Source organism: Euleptes europaea, chromosome 5 (genome assembly GCF_029931775.1).
Source record: "Euleptes europaea isolate rEulEur1 chromosome 5, rEulEur1.hap1, whole genome shotgun sequence".
NCBI lineage: Eukaryota > Metazoa > Chordata > Lepidosauria > Squamata > Sphaerodactylidae > Euleptes > Euleptes europaea.
This window is the reverse complement of record NC_079316.1, coordinates 102,715,282-102,736,467: the sequence shown is the minus strand read 5'-3', so window position 1 is coordinate 102,736,467 and position 21,186 is coordinate 102,715,282. Positions and strand designations below refer to the sequence as shown.

Below are 21,186 nucleotides of genomic sequence, written 5' to 3'. Positions count from 1 at the left end.
ACTTTAGTCTCCTCTCTCTTACAATGGAATATAAAAGGATCCCAGCAAAGATGGCTTTACAAAGCTAGGCAATTGTTTGCATATTTTTATTAATTTAGAAAATTACTGGGTGGAAACATTACTGGAGGCAAAACAAAATAATTTGCATCGGTATTTGAAGAGGCTTAGCAGTATTTGAAGAGGGTTGGTTCTTTATACGTTATCAAACTTCCATCAGTGTGTACTTCATAGATCATTCTACAACTTGTTTTGGATCTTGCCTTTGATTCTGGCAGCAACAAAAATCACCACTGCTGTCACTCAACAACCAGCACAGAGGCCAAGGAAAGACCCAAAGAAATTAAATCAAGTGAATTATCTCAAATATAATAAAGTCAACAGACCTCTCATAAGACTAATAACAAGTGTTATACTGTGTTAAACATTACACCGTGAAATATGGTATGACCCCTCATGGTTCGAATGAAACCTTTTACAAGCCAGTAGTGGTATTCTTCCATTGGGACTTTTGCTGGCCTTGCTCTTCTACAAGCGGAGGTGGTGGTAGAAAATGCCATCAAGTCGCAGCCAACTTACGGCAACCCTGTAGGGGTTTCAATGCATGAGAGGAACAGAGGTGGTTTGCCCATTGCCTGCCTCTGTGCAGCAACCCTAGATTTTATTGGTGGTTTCCCATCCAAGTACTAACCAGGGCTGACCCTGCTTAGCTTCTGAGATCTCACGAGATTGATCTAGCCTGGGCCATCCCGATCAGGGTCTTCTACTAGTAGTGGTGGGGAAAAGAGCTCTTTGGTGTTACAATGCGAGAGGTATTACCAATAGATAATATCTTAATTCCACTTGACTATAAGGCATAATGCACAGTTAACATTCATTTGTAAGAATGAGGAGTCAGAGCTCCTGGAAGCCATACCCAAAAGAAGAGGCTCCTTTCACATGTGCAGAGGCACACTGCTTCTCTCCTAATTAATGAACTTTACCAAGGAATTTGATACAGCATTTGAAGTCTGACACGGCAAGCCCCAAATGGACTTGGCCATATTCATTGGAAGACAGTGGTGTTCCCCAGAAACTAGAAGGCATTCCTTCCATTCTCTGTGCAACATAGGGTTGCCAGCTCTGGGCTGGGAAATACCTGGAGATTTTGGGGGCGGAGCCAGAGGAGGGCGGGGTTTGGCAACTGGACTCTTTGCTATAGAGTCCAGTTGCCAAAGCAGCCATTTTCTCCAGGTGAATGACCTCTATCAGGGAGGGGTCGTGGCTCAGTGGAAGAGCCTCTGCTTGGCATGCAGAAGGTCCCCGGTTCAACCCCCGGCATCTCCAGTTAAAGGGATTAGGCAAGGAGGTGATGTGAAAGACCTCGGCCTGAAACCCTGGAGAGCCACTGTGGGTCTGAGTAGACAATACCGACTTCGATGGACCAAGGGTCTGATTCAGTAGAAGGCCGCTTCATGTGTTCATGTCAGATCAGCTGTAACAGCGAGAGATCTCTGTAGAGATTCTTGTGGGTATTTTGCGTGCTAGCAGGGCAGGCCCTTGGCACTAAAGGCATTGCCCACAACGATCTTCCGCATCTCACCTCTTCAAAGCTCCCGGCCAAAGTCCACTTTCAATTCTGGTCACGTAGTATGACCTCCTTACCTCAGCGGAGCAACCTTAAAGGGATTAAAGTCTACTAAGCTCATCGTTCTGTGTACTAGACAGCCAAACGTTTGCTCTAAGGATGCTGACTTCAAGATGGAATGTGTCATTGTCTCTCTTTCCTTTTGATCTCATTAATCATTGATCTTAGTATGCCTTGTTTTAGTTCCATTGTGTAATCACCTTTGCCGTCCATTGTATTATTGTATCACCTTTGCCGTCCATTGTATTATTGTATCACCTTTGCCGTCCATTGTATTATTGTATCACCTTTGCCATCCATTGTATTATTGTATCACCTTTGCCATCCCTTGTATTATTGCTTAATAAACTGAGAGATCGCTGGGGCAATTCAGACTGATCTCTGGAACTCAAGACAACTGTACGCGTTCTTCCCCTCAAAGCACCGTGCGCGCTTTCCCCAAGGCCCTTTCGGGGTGCCGTCCCTTCAGATCTCCAGTCACTCCCTGGAGGTTGGCAACCCCCAGAGCCACAACAGACAAGCAGCAGCGCGCCTGGGAAAGACGTGAGCCAGGGCATTCGAACCCCGACCCACCCGTTCGTGGGTTCCTTGCGGTGAAAGCCCCACAACAGCCCTCCAGGGTCGGCCCCACGGCCTATCTGGTCCAGGGCCGCGTTTCTGACGGGAGGCCGCCAGCCACCGCCGGGAGGTTGGCAGCCCGCGGGTCAGCGGCGGGCCTTTGCGGCGTCGCGTCCCCGGGCGTCGCCATGGCGACCGCAGGGCTGGGCCGGCCAGCCCAGCGCGACGCCCGGGGACGCGACGCCCCAAAGGCCCGCCGCTGACCGTTGGCGCCGCCCCCCTGGCAACCGTCCGGCCCAGCGGTCGCCATGGCGACGCCCGGGGACGCGACGCCGCAAAGGCCCGCCGCTGACCGTTGGCGCCGCCCCCCCCCGTGGCAACCGTTGCTAGGGAGCCGCCATGCCGAAGAACGCGCTGGTGACGCTCCGCTACGGGCCTTACCGGAGCTGCGGCGTGGTGGAGCACTGCGCCTTCCGCCTGCAGGGCTTGCGAGGTGAGGGTCCTTGCAAGAAGACCCCCCCACACTCCTCCTCCTCCTCCTCCTCCCCCCCCCCGGCTGCAAGGCCTGGCCGGCTGCTCTGCGACCAGCCTTGCGCGCCTTCTTTTTGCAGGCCCCTTTTCCCCCCGCGGGAAGGGGACGGGAAAGCCCCCTCCCGTGCAGACGGGGTCAGGCCGCCCGGGAGTTCAACCCCGCCGCAGCTTGTTTCATGAGAGGCACTAAAGCCTCCACCCCAGAAAGAGACACCTGGCCGCTTCCAAAGGTTCTGTGTAGGGTTGCCAGGTTTTGGGGGGTGGGGCCTAGTGTTGCCAGGCCCCGCTTCACCATGGGCGGGAGGTTTGGGGGGCGGATTTTGGAGAGGGGGCTTCCCTGCCTTTGAGTCCAAGGGCCAAAGCGGCCCTTTTCTCCGGGGGGCACTGATCTCTGTAGGCTGGAGATCAGTTGTAATTGCGGATCTCCAGCTTGTACCTGGAGGTTGGAAACGGGAAAAAGAAGGCTCTGTGCTGTGTAGTGTAAAGAAGACAATTAAATATATTCAGTGCAAAAAGGTGTACAGTGAAAACACATACAACAAACAATACACAAAATTGTCCTTCGGTGTTACTCCTCTGAAGATGCCGGCCACGGCTGCTGGCGAAACGTCAGGAAAGAAAATACCAAGACCACGGTCACGCAGCCCGGATAACCTACGAGAACCAATGAACTCTGACCGTGAAAGCCTTCGACAATAATACACGAAATATACACAAAATACAAAGGATCAAAAAGATAAGGTAAGTGCTAAATGTTGTTGCTTATCAATAACTTGGCAATGTCTTTTACAGAGTTCAAACGTCCAGGTAAGTGCAATGGTCCAAAGGTTTTGAGGACATATGAACAACTAGAACCGCTGGAAAAGATGAAGGTGGACGTGTTGTCTAGATCATTATTCACGTTTCGCCAAGGCTTCGTCAGCTGATCAATTTCTCAATAAGAATTCTATACAAATATATGACCATAATAGGTGCAATTCCAACTGCTTTACATTGATTCATCATTAAGCCTGTGGGCAGTTGGAATTGCACCTATTATGGTCATATATTTGTGAATAATGATCTAGACAACACGTCCATCTTCATCTTTTCCAGCTGTACACCTTTTTGCACTTATTATATTTAATTGCATTAGAAATTTTTGCTGTTTTTTGTCTTCTTTGTACCTGGAGGTTGGCAACCCTAGTGGAGCCTGAGGAGGGCAGGGTTTGGTGAGGGGAGGGACTCCAATGCCCTAGAGTCCAATGGCCAAAGTGGCCATTTTTCTGCACGTGGACTGATCTCTGTTGGCTGGAGGTCAGTTGTAATAGCAGGATATCTCCAGCCACCACCTGGAGGTTGGCAACCCTGTGTAACATCCCAGAAAGAGAAAGTGGACGCTTCAAAAGGCCACTGGACTAGGGTTTTCAGAGCCAGGCTGGGAAACGCCTGGATGGAGCAAACGACAAGGATCTTAGTGGGGTACAATGTTCTAGAGTCTGTCCTCCAAAATATCAGTTTTCTCCAGGGGAACTGATCTCTGTCGTTTGGAGGTGAGGTGTAATTCTGCATGGATGTTGGTAACCCTCCCTGGACTCCTGTTTAATTTTGTGCAAAAAGCACTGCTCCCCCGCCCCCCCCAACAGGAATCACTTACATTTAAGTATGCCAACCTTTGTTTCCCCCAAAATGTTGGAATCGCAGATTAAATGCATCTGAGCATGCACAGAGTGACCTCCCCCCCCCTCAGACAGGGCAAAGTGCTTCTAAGAATGCTCTTTTCCTTTCTAATGGATAGCGACAAAGTCTCCCTCCACCATCGCCACCCCAAAAATTCCTATTCAAACAAATTAGAGAAATTTGGCAGCGATTGGCCACACATTTTCTTCTGGCAAGAGGCCAAATGGATGTTCGCTCTGGACAAACCAATAAGTATTCGGGACCCACTCAGAAAACTGACTTACATTTCAGGCAGTGGTCACAGTGAAAACATGCAACTACTAATAATTGTTATATCCTGTCCTTCCTCCCTCCTCTCCCCTTGCCCTCACAACAACCTTTTGAGGTAGACTAAAATTGAGAAAGAGTAACTGACACATGGCCACACAGCAGGCTCATGGCTGAGTGGAATTTTGAAGCCAGATCTCCCTGGTCCTACTTTGACACCCTAACACGTATACAACAGTGGCAATTGTTTTGGAGTGTGCTTGCAAATGTTATTAATGCATGACAGAAAGCTGAGCAGAATTGTTTTAGAGCAAGTGTACGCATCTTCCCTTTGATTCAAATCCAGTAGCAGAGACCAACAAGATTTTCAGGGTATAAGCTTTCGAGAGTCAAAGCTCCCTTCGTAAAACCACAAGTTTGCCCTTACAAATCTTACGTTCAGTTTGTTTACTTAGGTTACTTATAGTTTGCCTTTCGCTGAGAATCAAGGCGGATTAACAATGGCTATTTATGCATGGCTGTTTCCTCGAGGTCACCCCGCCGACTACGTCGGGGCTTTGCTTTGATTATAGTTAAATTGTGTTAGATTATAAAGTTAGATTATATATTATAGTTAGATTAAAGTTAAATTGTGGAACTCCCTGCTCCAGGATGTGGTGATGGCTGCCAGCTTGGGTCACTTATGCATGGTTGGTTTAGCCTCCTTCATTCCCTGTTTCAGCCAGGATCAAGTTTTTGAAAATGCACGTGACCTCATTCCTTTTCGGCTCAACCCCGTTTCAACCTTAAATGAATTTGGCTTTTCCCATTCCTCTTCTTGCCGGAGTCGAACTGTCTTTCCTGGCTGAAACCAGATCCAAAGAGTGTGCATAATGCTTGCCTCGCATTGAGCTTTCCCCACCCCCTTTCCAAACCCCTCTTCTACTCTGGTTGCTGATAGCCATACAGGGGAAGCAGCGAAGATTGGCATTTCTCATAGCCAATCATGAAGTGGCAGGGATTCAATTGCTTCCTGCTTCCTGGGAGCTCTTTCTGGGAGGAAGGGCGAAAACGCGTGGTCGCTTTAGCCTCGCGTTCGATCCTGGCTGAATCCTGGCTGGAACAGGGAAGAAAGGAGGCTAAAGCGACCTCGCGTTTTCGCCCAAAGAAAGGCTTGGATTTTGGGGGGGGGGGCTCTTTCAAATTGCTCATTTTTTTGTTTTTTGTTCATAAAATGCTTTTTTATGCGGCAGTTGGGTCTGGGGGGAAGGAAATGTTCTCTCACGAGGTGAGCCAATCAGAACAGCAATTAAAGGGGTGGGACTTGTTTTGAACTTGGGAGACTGCTTTCCTGTATGCATGCCTCCGATATGCACACAGTTTATTCCCTGATCATTCAAGCCAATGCATACAGTTTTCCCCAACCCAGGTTGCTTTGATCCTGGCTGAAAAGGGGAATAAAGGAGGGTAAAGTGAGCATGCATAATCGGCCTTGGAAGGCTTTAAGAGGGCAGTGGACATGTTCATGGAGAAGAGGGCTATTCATGGCTACTAGTAAAAATGGATACCAGTCATGATGCATCCCTATCCTCTGTAGTATCAGAGGAGCATGCCCATTATATTAGGTGCTGCGGAACACAGGTAGGATAATGCAGCTGCAGTTGTCTTGTTTGTGGGCTTCCTGGAGGCACCTGGTTGGCCACTGTGTGAACGGACTGCTGGACTTGATGGCCCTGGGTCTGATCCAGCATGGCCTGTCTTGTGTTCTTAAGCTTGCATTTTCCAACCATCAAAGGTCACCTTGTTCTCCCCACGTGTTTCTGTGCATTTTGCCCACGTTTTCTGGATTCGTGTTTAGCCAGCATCCAGGAAACACGTGGGGAGAGTGAGGCGACCTCTGAATATCAGAAAACGCGAGCCTAATCAAAGCAAAGTCATGAAATAGTCGGCGGGGTGACCTCAAGCCACGCATGAATGGCCAATGTAAGTCAAATACAATCAACAAGATGGGATGACCACTGAATGTTGCAATAGGGTTTGCACTGCAGAAATCTGTAAACAGTTCGAACAAACCCAAAAAGAAGCATAAGCATTTAAACATGACACATGAAATGGTATAGAAACTACCTTGTTTGCAGCATGCTTAGGTAGGCAGCAATAAGGTAGCAATAAGCCCCCCCCCACTTCCTATCCCTGTACCCGTGCAACCTTCTGACCCATTTCATTACAGTACAGCCCTGTGCAAAAAAAAGCCCCCCTTGAATAATGTCATTTTCCATAGAAGAGGAAAATTTGAAAAGCAGTTTTATCGTCTTATGTAAAGGGCACTTTAAAGAAGTGCCAGGAGCGGCAACAGAGATGCAACCTTTGGCGGGCTATGAGTTACTTAGGCATACAACAAAGCTAACCTCATTGTATATTTTTGAGTGCTGTTTGCCTCTCATGGTACTTAATGACCAGTTAGCTTCAAGGGCTGTAGATTCCCTTTTCCTTTTTTAAAAATAAAAGTGAAAGCCAGAAATGTACTCATTTCTTTACTTATAGTTCCAGTCCCCCCCCCATACTTGATTGATTATGCAACCATACTTAACGGCAGGCAGTGCAAGGCTCAGTTGGTAGTTGTGACATTGAATTTGCAAATTAGCTGGGTGAGTTCACTGTAGTTTGATGCCGTTAGAGCAAGCTTCCAGTTCACTTGGGACAGAAGCTCTCTTTAACAATAAGCCCTGCTGATTTCGAGGCATCTCCCATCTCTGAATTGATGTCACTGAAGTTCTTCCAGAGCTTTTCTGAGGTTCCTCAATAAGACGATTGGGAATGGCAGACAAGCATCCCTGAAAAACAGCTCTTCTTCCATAAATCACAATCAATCTCCCCCTGCAATGGGCAGGTGTCCCAGAGTGCTAGGTATGTTCTGGGATCCATCTCAGTTCACGTAGGCTTAATGTGGCTCCCAGAGAGTAATGCCCGGTGTGAACTGAGAGAGGCCATTTATGCAGGGCTGTTTCCCTACAGTCACCCCCTCCGACTGCTCTGGTGCTTCATTTTGATTATACATGCTTTTCACGACTGTCAGAGGTCACCTCGCTCTACCCGTTTCTGTGCTTTTTGCCCGCATTTTCTGGATTCTCGCTAAAACAGCATCTGGAAAACACGGGCAAGACGCGTGGAAACGCGCGGGGAGGGCGAGGCGACTTCTGACGCATAATCAAAACAAAGCACCGGAGCAGTCGGTGGGGGTGACCGCAAGGGAAACAGCCCTGCATAGATGGCCAGAGACTCCAAGAATACGCCTAGAATCCTTTAGGGAACAAAGGTTCTTTTCCAGAAGTATAGCTGAAGAAGAGTTGGTTTTTATATGCCGACTTTCTCTACCACTTAAGGGAGAATCAAACTGGCTTACAATCACCTTCCCTTCCCCTCCCCACAACAGACATCCTGTGATGTAGGTGGGGCTGAGAGAGTGTGACTTGCCCAAGGTCATCCAGCTGAATTAGTGCATTGGAGTGGGGGAACAAATACAGTTCACCAAATTAGCCTCCGCTGCTCATGTGGAGGAGTGGGGAATCAAACCCAGTTCTCCAGATCAGACTCCACCGCTCCAGACCACCGCTCTTAACTACCATGCTGGCAACTTGATCTGGAGAGCAGTATAAATATATTCAGAGCATAAATTGGGGAAGTACAGATTAAAACAGAAGAGGTTGTTTGTATTCTGTGAACTTAATTATAAACTGAATTCTTTTGAATAGTTTTCTACCTTTAGTAAATTTGTTTGATTGTTTAAATACCTTAGACTATCATGAGTTCATTTGCAATTATTATGAATGCGTCTGCCATTAAGACAGCACATTTCTCTTACTATGGGATTGTCATCGTTCACACTCCCATAACACATTCTCATGCAAATATGCAACAGAAACTTTGAGGGATGAGAACTAGAAGTGAACATTCTCGGGTTTAAAAATGACTCCATACAGGGGAAATGTATAAATGACTCCAAACCCTTGATTCTAAATTTCAACCTGCATTATGTCTTTAGAATTGCATTTAAGGCTTAATAGGAAGCAAGTCCCATTGAATTTAGTGGTGTTTATGTCTGAGTAACCACATGCATAGGATGAGGTTGTTGCATGTCTTCCACGAATAATGAACAAATCACTTAAGCCCGCAAACCTGTATTGAAGTTATACGTACTTTTTGTTGTGCAACTCCCATGCATTTTGCTGGAATATATGGCTGGTTCACACAGGCATGGACATCACCTGAAGTCCTGCTATTTGCAGCTATACTTGTGGTTTAAACGCATGATCTGATTCCATTAACAAGAATTAACAGGAGACAATGAGAAAAATGCATCAGTAGTAATACATCTGTGACAGCTGGGGTTGCCAATTCTGGATTGTGAAGTTTCTGGAGATTTGGGGGATGTAGCCTGGGAAAGGTGGGGTTTGGGAATGGGAAGGATCTCCACAAGTATAATGCCATAAAGTCTACCCTCCAAAGCAGCTGTTTTCTCCAGGAGAACTGATCTGTGTAGTTGTAATTCTGGGAGATGACGGAGAAATTGACTTATTAGGTTCGTCTGAAGGGGTCCCCAAATGACTGCAAGACAACTAGGTAGAAGCAAGCTCTTTATTCTAAATAATTGATAGTGACCAAGGTGAGTACCTGTCCACTAGAGAGAGATCCACAGCACCAGCAGCTCTCTGGATGTAACCCGGAACAGTTATAGGACCTTTGACATGAGCATCACATAAACATATAACCAATAGACTCTTCCACACATATCAGTGGCATCTATCAGCCAGCGTGGTGTAATGGTTAAGAGGGGTGGACTCTAATCTGGTGAACCGGGTTGGTTTCCCCACTCCTCCACATGAGCAGTGGACTCTAATCTGGAGAACTGGGTTTGATTCCCCTCTCCTCCACATGAGCAGTGGACTCTAATCTGGGGAACTGGGTTTGTTTCTCCACTCTTCCACATGAGCAGCGGACTCTAATCTGGAGAACCAGGTTTGATTACCCTCTCTTCCACATGAAGCCTGCTGGGTGACCTTGGGCTAATCACAGTTCTCTCTGAACTCTCTCAGCACCACCTACATCACAAAGTGTCTGTTATGAAGAGGGGAAGGGAAGCCTCTTTGAGACTCCTTCAAGGTAGAAGAAGAAGAGTTGGTTTTTTATGCCGTCTTTCTCTAAACTTAAGGAAGAATCAAATTGGTTTACAACCACCTTCCCCTTCCCACAACAGATACCTTACATCTGTTGTGAGGTAGGGGAAGGTGAGGGTAAGTGGGGCTGAGAGAGCTCTAAGAGAGCTGTGACTAGCCCAAAGTCACCCAGCTGGCTGCATGTGTAGCAGTGAGGAAACCAACCCTGTTCACCAGCTTAGCATCTACCACTCATGTGGAGGAGTGGGGAATCAAACCCGGTCCTGCAGATTAGGTAGAGAAAACTGGGATATAAAAACCAACTCTTTTTCTTTATCAGTACCACTTATTCCAAACAATAATCCAAATTTCTCTGTCAGATATCTCCAGGCCCCATTTGGAGGTTGGCAAGCAAAGGGACGGCTCTTTCACACCCTCAAGTCATCACTTGGTGCTTGCAGTTATCAAGTGATGACCATGTATGTGTGCACCACCCTCTGGTCAAAGGTTTTTCAGTTAATTATTCCCATTGGCACCAAAACTACTATGGTCCTCCCCCCCACTTAGGTTCCCCATTCCGTTCTTTCATTGCAATTAGAAAGGGGACTGAAAGATCTTGCACAAACAGAAAACGTTTAAGCACAGGAGGAAGAGACCACCTTCTGTGTACATTTTGCAAATATGATTTAAGTCCCATGATTGCAGCAGTCCATTAAACCTCTTCAGAAAGCCCTGGAAAAGAGCTGATGAAGAAGGCCCTTCCAAACTGTAGGAACCGCTGCTAAAAGCACAAGAGAGCCCAGCGTCATTAACAGGACTTCTTCCTGGGGGTGTTCTCCAAGCAATTTATTTAAAATTCAACCATTGTATTTGTTGTGGTGGGAGGGGAGTGGGACCAGAGAGAAGTATAATGTCTTGATATGAAAGTCATGAATTATTGATAATATTTTTGTGGTTTTGGTCTGGCTTTTAAAAATTCGATCTTTGAACTTAATAGCAGAAACATAACTTATTATTATATCACAATTATTTACTCAAACCACCTTAGAAATTAGCTGTATATAGGGACCAACAGAAATAGTCTGGTGATTGGTATAATGTAATCACCTGGCTTATCACATATTGTGTATTCTGGTATTTACTATTGAATTTTGTAATTTTTTCTAAGTAATGTTTCCTATTATATATCATGTTCATTACGTTATCATCAAAGGAGTCATTAGTATTAGACCTACTTTTTTGTAGTAATCTGAGTTCTTTGTCTATTATGTTTTGTTTTTATTAACATTATATAATAAAAAGATAACTTGAGAACAATTGTATTTGTTCACAGTTGGCAGTAGAGACATGCTAAACTTATCGAGCAGTAGAACAGACACAGGCCAACATTTAAGAGCAGAGAGTCAAACTGTTAAAAAAACTGGGTTCAGTTCTGTTTCAGCTGTATTTGCTAACTTTCAGGTTCCATTCCAAGTCAGACGCTAAGGTGGCAAATGCTAAGGCCATTTTTGCATGGTAATTAGCAGCGCGTTCCAGGCTGAATTGCCCCACATTTTTTTGAATTTTGCACACTGAACCATCATTCCAGAAGTGACTGCGAAGCCGGAGCAGACCTGCTTCCCATTACTACAGAGCCCATTTAATTCGACCTTTGGTGTTTGCCGTGAAGAATCCCCCTCAAGGAACAATGCAAAACAACAGAGGCCCGTTAGCTATGCATATGGTAATGGGTATGCAAACAGGAACAAAGGAGCAGGCGAGTGGGGGGAGTGGAACTTCTCCTTTAGCGTCGGGACCGTGAAAAGGCATTTTTAAAGTTGCATTTTTAAAAAGAGCTTTGAGCGTGCATCAAAATTGACCATGCAAAAATGGCCTAAAAAAACTTTCTTGGGACGAAACCCCATTTAAATAAAACGGGATCTGCTTTCAAATAAACTTGTTTAGGGTTCCAGCTGCCTAACAGACAGTTGACTTCAAGACTAGGAAGGGTATAACTCTCTGTTTAGGATTATTCTGCTGCTTTAAAAAATATCTCAGGAGCTGGTTCAGACACACTTCATGAAGAAAAATATACTGTTTGCTTGTAACTCTGCTATGAGCAGGAAAGGGAGCTCAGTTTGAGATGGAGGGAAGTCATATTTAGCAGCTTTAACTTGATTGTTTTATTAATCTCTTTGTTACTTTGCCTGAAGGCTGGCTAAGTGACTGGGCCTCATCCCACCTACCCCCCTTGCCTCTGGCCACTGTAAAAGCAATATCATCACAGATTGCCTGGTTGCTTTCTTTTTTTGGTAACCTTGTTCGTAATTTCCTGGTCCAAGGACTTGTTATTGACCTATATGCATTATCAGCATAAGGTCATAGTTCCTTTAATTCTCTAGGCCTTGGTTTGTGCTAATGGTACTTCACCTAAGGTCTTTTATGCATGGGTACTTGGACTCACGTTCGCCCCGTGTGACTCAGTTGTGTGGCTCCACCTTCCGTGACCGCCATTTTGTAGCTATGCCCACCACCCTGGTCTAAATTCCAAAGGTGCCCAAAAGCTCAAAAAGGTTGAAGACCCCTAATTAGGGTTGCCAGCACGACGTTGGGAAATGCCAGGATATGTTGAGGGTGGAGCCTGAGGAGGGCAGGGACAACCCAAAATGCCACTGGAGGTTTTTTCCCCCTCTGTCCTCCCATGATATTTGCACGCATGCATGCACAGATGTAGCAGTATTGGGGGGCAGGTGGGGGGTTAGCATCAAACTCTCTTTGAAAAACTTTTGGAGAAATGTATGCCTTATCTCTGTGTGGCCATCCTTGTGGATTTGGGTATTGGATGTGGATTACATACATTTTAAAAGCAACTAAACAATGCTGCAAACAAGGAGGCTTAGATAGTACTGCTGAAGAAGCCAAAACATTTAACTTTTAACCTCTCAGTGTTATCCATTTGTTTAAACATGTAGGCTTTTCTCTCAAATATCTGAAATCTCAGCATTCGGGGTTGCCAGCCTTCAGACTGGTCCCTTCAGCTGTCCCTTTAATAAGAGTTTCTTCTGTGTTTGTTTGCTTGTTTCATTTTTCCCTTTTTCTTTATTTTGTTTATTGTAATTTTGTTAACAATAAATTTAATAAAAAGATTTTAAAAAAAGTTTCATCTGCAACAATTATCAAATGATGTTATTTAGCTCCATGCCTTGAAAAGCTTCAATTGCCCAATTCCACCTATTAAACCGCTATGGAAGAAGGAGAAAGTTGGTTTTTATACGCTGCCTTTCTCTACCACTTAAGGAAGAATCAAACCAGCTTACAATCACCTTCCCCTCCCCACAATCATCTTCCCCTCCCCTGTGAGGTAGGTGGGGCTAAGAGGGCTCTATGAGAGCTGTGACTAGCCCAAGGTCACCCAGCTGGCTTCATGTGGAGGAGTGGGGAATCAAACCCGGTTAACCAGATTAGAGTCCACCGCTCCAAACCACCGATCTTAACCACTACACCACGCTGGAAAGGACAAGAGACTTTCCCCATGTCAGTTGGCAGTCTTAAACTGTGGGCTGTACACTTAGTCAGATGTAGCATCTTTGGGCCTCTGGAACTTCAGTCTCATAGTGGTAAATAGATTGGGGGATAAAATGACTATTTTGTGTTCGGGAGTATTTAGAAGTCTATAATGCTGAGCTTTAATGGAAACAATTGACTTAAATGTCATTTTCTCACTAGCAGGGCCTTCTGCTAAAATCACCTAAATGTAACAGGATGTTCTTGTTACCAGTCTCCCACCGTACTCTGCAATATTAATTTACAAAGCTTTTCCCCCCAGTAAGTCCAAATGAAATTATGATGTGTTTCACATCTCTCTTGGTATGCATTTGGATGGCAGCCAGCATGATATTGTGGTTAGAGGGCTGGACCTAGATCTGGGAGACCCATGTTTGAATACCTATGCTGCCATTAGGGTTGCCAGATCCCCCTTCAGCACCGGCAGGAGGTTTTTGGGGCGGAGCCTGAGGAGGGCAGGGTTTGGGGATGGGAGGGATTTCAATGCCATAGAGTCCAGTTGCCAAAGCGGCCATTTTCTCCAGGTGAACTGATCTCTATCTGCTGGTGATCAGTTGTAATAGCAGGAGATCTCCAGCCACCACCTGGAGGTTCAACCAATTAACAGCAGTAACAAAACGTGCCATACACATAAAGAAAATATTAGGTGTAATTAGTCACATTCGATTCAACAGGACATATACAACACAATTCATAAAGGCATATTGATATAACAATTAGTACACAACCATAACGTAAGTCCAAAGTCCAAATACTCCTGAGATCAAAGTCCAAAGCAGTAGATCTCCCCGGAGCAGTAATAGAAACAGAACTTTCATAAGGTGCAATGACTGTGCAGTAGAAACGTAGTTCCCAGGTCCCTGAACCCTTCAAACGGACAGACAGGGATCCGGATATAGCCCTGTTTCGACTGAGTCTTCGTCAGGATTCAACATAGACTGCTACATAGCTTGTTCATATGTTGATTGGAACGCAAGAGTTATTTGGAGTTTCCGTTTCTTTTTCAAAGTGCACAAAACAAGTAAAAAATTGAACTGCATTAAAATAATACGTACTGGAAGAATTAGTTGTCTTGTTTCTTACTCTTCATTTACTATCTGAGCCTGACCATCAAGAGCTTCAGAACTGAGCAATATTTGTTGCCCACTATTTTCCTGTAGCTGTGTTAGAAGAAGACGGACACCAGGTCATTCTCGAAGAAATACCAGATTGGAATGATGTTCAGCTCATAGTGAATGGGGAGACCGTCTTCCAGTGTAACATCAATGATCTGGATTTTGGTAAGTGCCAGTGGAGAACAATGTGAATCACTATAAACCAGGGGTGGGGAACCTTTTTCCTGCCAAGGGCCATTTGCACATTTATGACATCATTCAGGGGCCATACCAGGTGTAGATTTCCCGGGGGGGGGAAGAGGCTAGGGTTGCCAGGTCTCCAGCCACCATCTGGAGGTTGGCAACCCCAGGGGAGGCCACACAGAGAAGGCCTGCAGGGTGCCCCCACTCCCCCTCCCAGGCGGAAGGGCAGCCAGCAGTGGGCCCGAGCAAACGAGGTGCCAGGGGGGCGCAGCCCACAGTCGATCTGCAAGGGAGGAATGAAAACAGAGAAAGAGGAGGAGGGAGGGAGAAAGGGAGAAAGAAGTGGAGAGAGAGGGAGAAAGAAAGAAAAGGACGAAGGGAGACAAAGAAAAGGACAGAGGGAGACAAAGAAAGAGACAGAAAAAGAGGGAGAAAGAGAGGGAGAGAAAGGAGAAAGAGTGACAGAAAAAGAGGAAGAAAAGAAAGAAAAGCCTTCCCCCCCCCACACACACACCCGCTGGCCCCGCGTGACCGGGCCCCAGCCTCCCCTGCCCACACACACACACGGCGGCGCACAGAGCCCCGTGTGACCGGGTCCAGTCTCCATGCCCTCTCCTCCCCAGAGTCCACAAAAGGGCCCCCCTGAAGCCCGATCGGCTCCTGCATGCATGCTCTGCCGCCGGGATCCACCAGCCTCTTTCCCCCTCCCTCTCGCTGCTCAACAGTCGGCGAGAGGAGGTCCCAAAAAAAAAAAAATGGCGCCGCAGCACCGCTGTAAGCCATGGTGCCAGGAACACTCTCTGGGAGGGCCACCCTGCGCCCCGCCTCTGCAGCAGGGCCCTGGAGCTCCTGAGGGCCACAAAAAATGTCCCCGGGGGCCCCATATGGCCCCTGGGCCTGAGGTTCCCCACCCCTGCTATAAACAGAGGTTTTGTTCAGAAAAACCTTGAATGTATAGAAACAGAGTTGGAAGGGACCTCAAAGGTAATGTAGTCCAACGCAGGAAATTCACATGTACCCCCCACTCCCCCAGTGACCCCTGCTCTATAACCAAGAGGAAGGCAAAAAACCTCCAGGATCCCTAGCCAATCTGGCCTGGAGGAAAATTGCTTCCTGACCCAAAAGTGGCAATCAGCATTTCCTGGGCATGCAAGAAAGGGCCAGGAGAGCCAAGCACTGACACAACCCTTTCTGCCCTCCTTCTCATGATCTGCCTAAGTTCACAGAATCAGCATTGCTGTCAGATGGTCATCTAGCCTCTACTTAAAAACCTCCAAAGAAGGAGAGTCCACCACCTCCCGAGGAAGCCTGTTCCACTGAGGAACTGCTCTGTTAGAAAATTCTTCCTAATCTCTAGACGGAAACTCTTTTGATTTAATTTCAACCCGTTGGTTCTGGTCCTACCTTCTGGGGCAACAGAAAACAACTCCACACCATCCTCTGAATGCTTGAAGATGGCTATCATATCACCTCTTAGTCATCTCCTCTCCAGCTCCTTCAACCTTTCCTCATAGGACTTGATCTCCAGACCCTCCACCATCTTCATTGCCCTCTTCTGGACATGTTCCAGCTTGTGAACATCTTTCTTAAACTGTGGTGCCCAAAACTAAACTCAGTACTCTAAGTGAGGTTTAACCAGAGCAGAGTATAACAAATGGAACATGTAAACAGACAAGATGCAGAGTTGGATCCCACCATTTTTTCCACTGTTGCAAGAGAGAGAAGGGGGGTCTCTCCTGCTTGCCGCAGCATACATCCCACTGCCTTTGTGTACACAAGGATCTCATTATCCCAGGCATAGCTTTTTCAGGGGTCTAAAGGGGTCCTCCTTCTCTCATGCACTAGCAGAAAAGATGGTAGGATTCATTTTGTTAATGGGTGAAGAACCACTGAGGTTGGAAGAAAACTCCTTGGGCTGGAGAAAGGCTCTTTGGAGGATGGTTGGATCCACTCCTAATATTTCCAGTTTTGAATGCAAAAAAGACTGCCACCATGGGTACCAATAGGGGTCAGAGGTGAGGCAGGCCAAGTAGGTGTACTTGGGGTGATTCAGAGAAAGGAATCATGAAAGAACACGTCAGGTCAGGAATTTTTCCTCACACTTGAAGCTGCCTTATACTAAATCAGCCCCTTGGTCCATCAAGGACAGTATTGTCTACTCGGGCTGGCAGCGGCTCTCCAGGGTTGAGGGTGGAGGTCTTTCACATCACCTGCTGCCTGGTCCTTTTTAACAGGAGATGCCAGGGATTGAACCTGGGACCTTCTGCATGCCAAGCAGAGACCCTTCCACTGAGCCACAGCCCCTTCCTACCAAGATATCTACTGTAGGAAGAGCTACTGAACACCGTTAAGAAATCTCTCTAGGATTATATTCTAGCAGAGACTAAAAAAAAATGCTTTCACAATGAACACTTTACCTCATTTAGTCAGTCATTTTGCTGAGTATATGCTGCTTTTGATTGTCAATTAATTACAACATCTATATTCAAGCAGTTAAGAATAAAATATCCATAAAAACAACAGCTAACATCAACAATAATATCGCCTAACTAGCAAGAGATAATATGAAACCAACATTGTAGAATGGAGAAGGTGTGGGCCTCAGTTGCTTTCTGGAGGGTCGATTGCACTAGTTTTCTTTGGGAGGGAATTCTCCAAAAGGGTGGCTACTGCTAATACCACTAATACTAGCACCACAAAAGGTGGCCAGTGTTTCTAGTGGATGATCTGACTGATGGAGGCGTCACCCACAGTTGGATCTGTAACCCTAGTTCTTTTGTTGATGAAAACTTGTGGAAGAAGATGTACATCATGGAGTCAAGGTATTGAAGCTAGCAGTGGAACAGAGTCTGAATTGGTAGCGGGTGAGCTTGACACTAGACTTCATGGGCTCTCCTCCAACTCGGGAGGGTTTCTCATCAGTGACTGGAAAAGAACTGAGGAGTTGCTTTCCATGTCTACGTATAGAGTGCAATCTAATGCAGAGTTACTCCAGCCCAAGTTCCATGATTCAGTGGACTTAAGCTTGAGAGTAACTCTGCATAGGATTGAAGTGGTAGACTCATTTCCTTCTGGCGTTTGGGTGAGCTGAAGGAAGGATGATCTCAACTCTTTTTCCCCCTTAAATTTTTAAATTTTATTTTAATAAAAATAGAAACAGAAAAATACAGAAAAATAGAAAACCAAACAAAACAATACATAAAAAATGAAATAGGTTCTGGGTGGTCATACAAAAATTTATTGAAATACAATAATTTTACTTACTCATAAACTGCATTGTGTCAAATTTCTAGCGTATTATGTTTTACTCGCTCATTCATTCTCTATATTCATTCATTCATTCTCAACTCTTGAAAACCATTTGTACAGATTTACCATCTGGCGATTAGTGATAGACTTGTGCACCTTTCCCCCCACAGTATTTTTTCAGTTCGGATTTAACCAACCCAGAAATTTTCAGAAAAGCCAAATACAATGGATTCAGCTTTTTTAAAAATAAAAAATAAAAAAATGGGGAGGGGAGTATTAAACCCAAACCCGCAAAATACACTGTAAAGAGCTGAAGGCTGAGTTCCACAGAGGCCAGCCTTCAGTTCTGCACCGCTGGGCGTTCAGATTCATGCTGCCTGCCAGCTCTGGCCTCCACATGGAGGTCCAAGCCCACAGGCAACGGGGATCTGAATGCAGGTAAGGGAGAAGGGGGGAAATGGCAGCAGGGCCAAAGCAGCCCAAATAATGCTGAAAACATTCAGCATTATTCATGATCTGATTTTTCACCTCCCTTTATTGCTGCCACTTTTTTTCATTCGGCTGTAGCCGAATGCACACCCCTAATTAGTGACATTGTGTGGGCTGCCACAAAGAAGGCAGTATGGGAAGGCAGCATGGTACAGCCCGATCTCGTCAGATCTTGGCTGCTAAGCAGGGTAAGCCCTGGTTAGTATTTGGATGGGAGACCGCCAAGGAATACCAGGGTTGCTGTGCAGAGGAAGGCACTGGCAAACCACCTCTGTTAGTCTCTTGCCTTGAAAACCCCAAAAGGGGTCGCTATAAGTCGGCTGCGACTTGACGGCACTTCACACACACACACCACATAGAAATCTCTATATTCATAGTAGAAGAAGATATGTAGATTTTGCCGGGTATAAAAAACCCAGGTCAATCTTGGATCACAAAGATGGGAGACTGAACAGATTCTCTTTCATTGAAACTAACCATGTTCCTATCATGAACAAAGAAACTGTTGCGAACGTTACATGTCTGTGTGCGTGTCTCTCTCTCTCAGGTGGTGATGGCAAACTGGACCCACTTTGTGAAGAAGCTAGGAAAGCTGTGTTAAATGCCTATTAAGAGGCATCATTTTTCTCATTTTGACATGCTCAAGTAGGTCACATTTCTTTGTTCCATTTCTCTAAACAGCCTCTGTGTGATCAGACAACTTGTATTATGCTTAGTAAATAAGGACTTTTCCCTCCTCCCACATTGCTCAGTTTTGTTATCTGGTCCTCCTTCATCACCTCAAAAGATAGCTGGAAATATACAGAATAGACAGATAACTAACAGCAGAGATGGAAGTTGGGGGATGGGCATCACAATCCTAAGGGGGGTAAGTTGTAGGGTACCTGGAGATGGCGCTGCCACGCCACCTCCTGAACAGCTTCCTGGCCCGGTGCAGCAAGCCAAAAATATAATTTCCCCCAAACCCCGTGAAACTGCTCCATGCAGTTCCACGGAGCTTTGCCACTATTTTTGCAAGCTCAAGTTCACACCAGTAGAAGGGGGAGGGGTTCCTGGGGCAAAAGGGCTCAGGGAGCTGACTAAAGTTAGCCCCACCCCGGGAATACTCCCATTAGTGCTGGTGTGAGCCCCTGTGCTGGAGTTATGCTACCACCAAGGCTGCGCCAGCACTGATACATGGCGCTGTCACACTGCTCCCGGTGCCGGTGAAAGTGGCTCTGTGCTGGTGTTAGTGCCCATTTAGGGTACCCAAGATTGGGTGGGATTAAAAAAATATATAAATAATGAAACTATATAATTTATTAGAAACGCTATATAAGAATTAAAATTATTTTAAAACGGTTAAAATAGCACAACGGCATTTCTTAAGGTTGATGTCTGTCACCACAAGCCAAACGTGTTTCAGCCTGTATGGCCTTCCTCAGTGGTCTATTCAAACCATATAAAAACATGCACACACATTACAAATATATTTACATGTACAGGCAATATACAACAGACCAGGCATGTAATAGGCTGTATATATTACCAATTACACCAACATCTGGTGGTATTGTCTGAGGTTCTTATGCTGGGCTGTATATGTCTCCCGCATAAGTTGTGTGCAAGTATCATCCTATTCAAACAGTGTCCCAAATGCGTTTATGCCTATATGGCCTTCCTCAGTGGTCTATTTAAATCATATATAAACATAAGTTGTGTGCAAGTATCAACCTATTCAAGCGTTTGGCTTGTGGTGGCAGACATCAACCTTAAGAAATGCCATTGTGCTATTGGTTCATGTAGGTTATCCGGGCTGTGTGACCGTGGTCTTGGTATTTTCTTTCCTGACGTTTCGCCAGCAGCTGTGGCAGGCATCTTCAGAGGAGTAACACTGAAGGACAGTGTCTCTCAGTGTCAAGTGTGTAGGAAGAGTAATACACACTTCCTACACACTTGACACTGAGAGACACTGTCCTTCAGTGTTACTCCTCTGAAGATGCCTGCCACAGCTGCTGGCGAAACGTCAGGAAAGAAAATACCGAGACCACGGTCACACAGCCCGGATAACCTACATGAACCAATGAACTCTGACCGTGAAAGCCTTCGACAACGCCATTGTGCTATTTTAACGGCTTTTAAATAATTTAATTTTTATATAGCGCTTCTAATAAATTATATAGTTTGATTATTTATTTATTTATTTCATCCCACCCAACCTTGGGTACCCTACTTCTGTTTTCCAGGTTGGGTTCTATTCTCTTTTTTCTTCTACTGTTAGTGCCCATTTACACAGCACAAATGGCACTAACGCCGACGCAGGGGTCATGCCGGCTCCTGAGGCCATTCTTCCCCCTTCAGGATTGCAGTGTAAGTGGTATTTTTGGTTTGACAAGCATTACGCAGATTGGCACCCTCCAGGATTGCCCCTAGATAGCAGAACTACCCCTTTGTGTCTTCTTGGACAAAGATAGTAGATGAAAGACTTTTGAGCTTACAGATTTCCTACCCAAGTTTTCCCTCAGACCTTCCTCTGGTAATGAACAAGATACTCACAGATTTAGAACGTAGGGACCATCATGAATTATGTGGTGATGCCAAAAGGAAATGTGCTCCCTCTTCCTGGGGACAGATTACACCATCTTTTCCAATGCTTCCAGACTATCTAAAAGTCCTAACTATTCCAACCTTTCGAACACTTTCCTTCTCGGGCCAGACATAATGCCTTACCTCTCAACGAATAATTTGGCAAATTCTTAGACAGTCCAATCAATCAGAGAGTCTGCCCGTGTAGAAAGGCAAAGACAGAAACACCCATTTTTTATTCAGTTGTGATTTATATTCTTTAAGATCGTCT

The 21,186-nt window shown here is 45.7% G+C and overlaps 1 protein-coding gene across 1 annotated transcript; it reads left to right on the top strand.

Annotated features, from left to right (window-relative positions):
- Nucleotides 1-2,581: 2,581 nt before the first annotated feature.
- Nucleotides 2,582-18,962, top strand: C5H10orf53 (chromosome 5 C10orf53 homolog). Its single transcript, XM_056850339.1, has 3 exons — nucleotides 2,582-2,675; nucleotides 14,475-14,594; nucleotides 18,898-18,962. The coding sequence occupies exons 1-3, from the start codon at nucleotides 2,582-2,584 to the stop codon at nucleotides 18,960-18,962; spliced, it is 279 nt and encodes a 92-aa protein (XP_056706317.1).
- The last annotated feature ends 2,224 nt before the right edge of the window (nucleotides 18,963-21,186 follow it).

Excerpts from the sequence above, each read along its gene's own strand:
- C5H10orf53 (XM_056850339.1), top strand. The coding sequence starts at position 2,582 with ATGCCGAAGAACGCGCTGGTGACGCTCCGCTACGGGCCTTACCGGAGC. Across the intron at positions 2,676-14,474 it reads CCGCCTGCAGGGCTTGCGAG|CTGTGTTAGAAGAAGACGGA; the intron begins GTGAGGGTCCTT and ends ATTTTCCTGTAG. Across the intron at positions 14,595-18,897 it reads CATCAATGATCTGGATTTTG|GTGGTGATGGCAAACTGGAC; the intron begins GTAAGTGCCAGT and ends TCTCTCTCTCAG.